This window comes from Carassius gibelio, chromosome B12 (assembly GCF_023724105.1).
Source record: "Carassius gibelio isolate Cgi1373 ecotype wild population from Czech Republic chromosome B12, carGib1.2-hapl.c, whole genome shotgun sequence".
Lineage (NCBI taxonomy): Eukaryota > Metazoa > Chordata > Actinopteri > Cypriniformes > Cyprinidae > Carassius > Carassius gibelio.
Window position 1 is genome coordinate 20,429,686 of NC_068407.1, and position 5,247 is coordinate 20,434,932.

General features: G+C 42.1%; 1 protein-coding gene across 1 annotated transcript; it reads right to left on the reverse strand.

Annotated features, from left to right (window-relative positions):
- Positions 1–638: 638 nt before the first annotated feature.
- On the reverse strand, positions 639–4,295 carry tob1b (transducer of ERBB2, 1b). Its single transcript, XM_052571216.1, has 2 exons — positions 4,113–4,295; positions 639–2,786 (listed from the first exon to the last, which is right to left on the reverse strand). The coding sequence occupies exon 2, from the start codon at positions 2,695–2,697 to the stop codon at positions 1,711–1,713; it is 987 nt and encodes a 328-aa protein (XP_052427176.1). The 5' UTR covers positions 2,698–2,786; positions 4,113–4,295; the 3' UTR covers positions 639–1,710.
- Between the last annotated feature and the right edge of the window lie 952 nt (positions 4,296–5,247).

Sequence of the window (5,247 nt, forward strand, 5' to 3'; positions counted from 1 at the left end):
CTCTGCACTATAGCAATAAGCCTCTCGCAGCAGGAGCTGAAATCCAACGCAATAAGAGCAAACACGAGTGATTTGTTTTCAACCTTCACCGCATTTGAGACTAACGTGTGCTCCAAAATGGTTTACACTTCCGATCCTGAAGAGTTTATCACCTGAAAGCCATGAGGAAATGTCACCTGATCATTAGTTATAGTTAAAACAGACAGAAATGAAGGAGACGGTGAACCAGCCAAAGCTCATAAGATTTTTTTAAAGGTCACCTGCGCCACACCTCACAAAGCACACATTCACAGACTTCCTTTTGCAATGCAATGTTTGACTTTAACACAACATTCAGCTTCTTTTAGACAGGAATCAAGATCAGTCCATGCATTTATCTAGGAGCAGGTCAAACGAGATCCTGTATGGTCACATCTTGACTCATCATCTGCTCTAGTGCACGTTAATCTGCCAAAAACATTCAAGGATAAGGAAAAATGTCACCGTTTTTGAGTAACTTGCATGTTCTTCCTCATTAGAAGCCATTTTGGGTTTTAGATATGGCAATCATTTTGAATCAGAACCATATTGTCTACGATGAAAATCTTTATTTAGGCATCTAGGCATTTCAATACATGGAAGAAAAAGAACGCCAGTAGTTTATTCTTGTCTAAATTTTCTTTTATTGAAAAAGGCCAGGGTGCAAATGTCAAATAAAAAAAGAAAACAAAAATAAGAGACAAGCATATATTTCAAGCATTTTAATACAAACTTAATATAAACTATTTCAGTCCCTCTTGACATGTAAGACACTGACTCAAAATACTTTGTTATACCATATTTTTTTTATCAAGTATTGCACAATGTAGGTACAAAATTAATATATACGATTACATTGTCCATAATATAGCAAAAATCTGTCGAACTCTTAACAGAAAATACAACTCTTTTTGTTTCAAAAAAGCAAATATTCCTACACTGAAATTTTAACACTAGGGAATATTCTGTACACAATCTTTAGAATTTTCAATCTACTTTTTAAAGATGAATTTCTTTAACAATTTTAAAAAAAAGAAACAAAAAATAAAAACAAAATATATTATAACATAAAGCTTCTGCAGCCATCACAGATCACTGGAGTAGTAAAAAGATATAAATGCAACACCATGTTGTAGAAACAATATATATACTCTGATATCTTACAAACTCTGTACTCAATTAAATTATACAATTAGAAAAGAGACCACGTAACCCCAGATATATAGATGCATTAGTGCCAATTTCTTAAAAATCAGCCAAGTCTCGCCAACTTTAAAACACTGTAAGAGGCCAGAACTTGAAGCTTCGGGGTTTTTTTTTTTTTTTTTTTTTTCGCCCCAATGTTTTAGAGTAGTTTTCTTCCAAAATGTAGTAAAAAAATCATTTTTTGCTTCATTGGCAAAAAAGGAACAGAAAACAGACGCATGTTGACCGAGCTCGGACGTGTGTGTGTGTGTGTGTGTGTGTGTGTAACAAGCTTTAGTACAAACTCAAGGGGGCGGAGAGAGAGAGAGAGAGAGAGAGAGAGAGAGAGAGAGACAGTGAGAGACAGCAGAGAGAGAGAGAGAAAATTATAAAATAATTTAACAAAAACCCTTGGGCACATGCGCTTATCAGTGACTAATAGGGATCTTGGTTTCCACATCCACAGTTGTGCGTCTTCGCCATTCGTTTTCCTTTTGCCAACAATCGTTAGTTAGCCATGACTGGCTGGAATTGCTGGTTTGAATACTGCATGTTGCCGAGACTGAAGTTTAAGCCATCCACGAGCGACTTGTCGTTGATGCTCCCGTAGGCTGCGAACACGTCGAAGGCATTGCTGTACTGCAGAGGACTGAGGCCGAGCGGGTTTTCGCTCGGGAACGTCGCGCCTCCGGAGCTCCCTTGGCCTTGCAGGTTGGGGAACACGAACTCCTTGGCGTTGGGCGAGAGCGCAGACGCTTTCTGCAGCGGAGGCGAAGCTCCCAGGCCGTAGCCGTAGAGCGAATGCATGGAGCTGGAGATGGCTTTCTGCTTGAGGAGGCTGTTGACATTCAGGCCCAGGTTGGTGGGAGAGCTGCGAGCGACTTTGCCGCCGTTTCGGCCGCCGTTCTTCATCTTGGTGGAGCCGAACTTGGTGGCGGCGAACGAGGCGGTGGTGAAGGTTAAAGGCTGGGTGGAGCGTGGCATGAAGGACGGGCTGACGGCCGCAGACTGACCAAACGGTGGAGGCGACGGCGAGCTGGACTCGGATGAGATGCCCACCGGGTCGCTAATTGGCATGAAGACCTGAGCCTCCGGGTTGAAACTGTTCCTGATCTCCTTGTCCAGCTCGGAGCCGTTCTCTCCGCTATCGTCCACGAAGAGCACCTTAACCGCTCCCTTCTCCCCGATCTGATAGGACACTTCGAAAGGGTCGATCCAAACGCTGAGATCCTGAGGCAAATTGTTGCGGACGTCCTCGATATCCAGCCCGCTTTCTTTGGCTGCTTCCTCCACGACCGGATCCACCTTCTCTCCCACGTGGATGCACCGAAACCCGGATCCTTTGTATGGCTTGTCGGGGTACCAGTGTCCTTCGTACTTCTTCTTCAGCTGCCGCTCCAGCTCCTCGCCGAAGATGTTGACTCTCCGCCGCGGGAGTTTGTTGTACAGGTATGAAATGATGAAGTTGAGCGCTACTTGGATTTCAAGCTGCATAGCTGCTTTCGTTGAGTGCTGCAAAAACCTCCAAGGCAGTAGAGATCAGTGGGGACTCGGAAGTGCTGGTGGAAAATCTTCTTGTGCTCCTTGAATGAGGGAAGAGAGGCAAGGTATTGAGATGGATGTGACCAATCAGAACAATAGCAGACTTAAGTCACTGGGGTATATTTGTAGAAATAACCAATACATTGTAAAAGGTGAAAATTATCAATTTTTTTGTCTGTTATGTCAAAAATCATTAGGATATTACGTAAAGATCGTGTAAATTTCCTACCGTAAATATCCAAATTTAATTTGATTGGTAATATGCATGGATAAGAACTTCATTTGGACAACTTTAAAAGGTGGTTTTCTCAGTATTTACTTTTTTTTGCACCCTCAGATTGCAGATTTTAAAATGTTATAATTTTAGAATATTTATACAGATGATGCATAAATCTAAATTCCAAAAAGTTGACACTTCTGAGTGGTTTCGTGGTCTGTGTAAACAAACAACTCAATCAAAGGCCTGAATACGTGCTCAGGTTGGTTTAAATGCACCGTGCATTATCTATTCTACAGGATTCGAAGGAGATTACATAACACGGATTCTCTTCCCTGATATTTTCCGTCAACTGTTGCGTAAAAACGCCTTTATGTGAATGCAAATACAGGGCATGCGAACACAATGCGACACAGATTGCGCAACAGATCGGTGATCGGATTTCCCGAGGATGGCGACCAATAGCGTGACGCTCCGCTCGGGGTGTGTAGCCTCGACCAGATACAACAGTGCATCTAATATAACACGAAATCTTTCAGAGAGTTTCGATATCTGGTCACGCAGAGCGCGCGGAACACGTAAAATAGTGCGGCTGTTCAGACGGCGGATGCGCCTAGTGAGCATCGAAAGTAGTTATTGAGACACGGCCATTGATGTTATGAATATGGATTGGGAAAATTCTGGATGCTTTCTGTAAACAGACGAACTCGCTCGCTCTAGCTCGGTTTTAGAGAGCCTGAATAAAACTAATTCATGAGAAAACCAATCATTCGTTAAAAACTGCCAGGTCTCCGTTCAAAAAGGCAAACAGAATCTAAATTAATCCGATTCTTAAAGCGACAGCGCACTAACACTCACACTCTTGTTTCCTTTTCGTGGAACATTTTAGGGGACTGACTTCCTCAGTCACTATTGACTTTCGATGCGTTGTGTATAAAGCGAATGGTGACTGAGGCTGTCATTCTGCCTGACGCCTCTTTTTGTGTTCCACCGAACATACAGCGTAAAAAATGTCAACATTTTTGGAATAAACAAGCCTTTTGACGCAATGCCTTTGAAATGCAACGATATATGACGTTATATTTTTTCTTTAACCCACAGCAAACGCCTCAGTTTGACACATTACGACGGTTCAATGCCACAAACTTACTGTTTTCTTCTCTCCTGGTAGCTTCCCTTCGGTTCCTAGCTATCGAAAAGATTATTCCACTTAAGTTGCATCAATATTAGCTGTTTTTCTTCGGGGAATTGTGGTGTTTTTTTTGGAGTCTGTCGTCAGGCAATCCGACTCCCCACTGCCTGGGAGTTTTTACAACTCTGCCCTTTAAACTCCTGACTGGATCTCCTTTATAGCGCTCCTCCGCCACGGACATGACGGGGGCGGTGATGAGGTTTTCAGAGGTCAAAACCCCAGCGGTGCTTACGATTGGACAAACGCGCCTTCGTCATATATCTGCCTCCAAATGATCGTGCTGATTGGCTGCGCGCAACGTCGATAGCCACAAAGACCCGCCCCTCGTCCAATAAACGTTCAGTACATTTATAACTGGCTTTTGTAGTTATGTATTAAGTGTCTTCCTCCCACGCATAGGCGATCTAAACATAAAAGCTATAATATACTGGTGGTTATTTTGTATATTTGATTTATCGAGACACCTCGCGATGTTTAGTTTATATCTAAATCTGAATGTGGCGTTGCTGATTATAATACGACCAAATATAAAGCGTCTAAATAAAGTATTCTTTAAAATTGATTTCAGACGTGTTAAGCTGATGTAAATAAATAAACGCGTTAGGCGCAAGGACATTTGTCCAGTGAGGTGTGATCTGCCCTTGTGCGGTTTGCGTGGAAAACAGACGCGCTATTGGCTGGCCGTGCTTTCGTCATCATCCTCTATGCAAATACACTAGTACACTCATTTCTGTGGGTTTACCTTGTGACTTTTCATGCACTTTTCATGTATTGCTTTTTAAACACATGCATGTAATGCAAAAATTGTAAAATAGCTTTCTACATGTAAGCATAGTCTATAGCAGAGTGTAAATCAAATCCCAATTGTACATCTGTGCTATACATTTATAGCCTGGTAACACGATACAGTCGTGTTGTGTTGCTTTTTCTATAGTATCAGTATGTTGATGCCTTACACGTTTCACATTTCATTTGCTGGGTAAACCAAGCTCCTATATGCAAGAGGTTTAGGTTTATGGCGTCCTGAATTGTTATAAGCCCATCCAAATATAGGGCTTTTTTATAAGTTTTGTAGCAAGTGGGAGAGGATTGC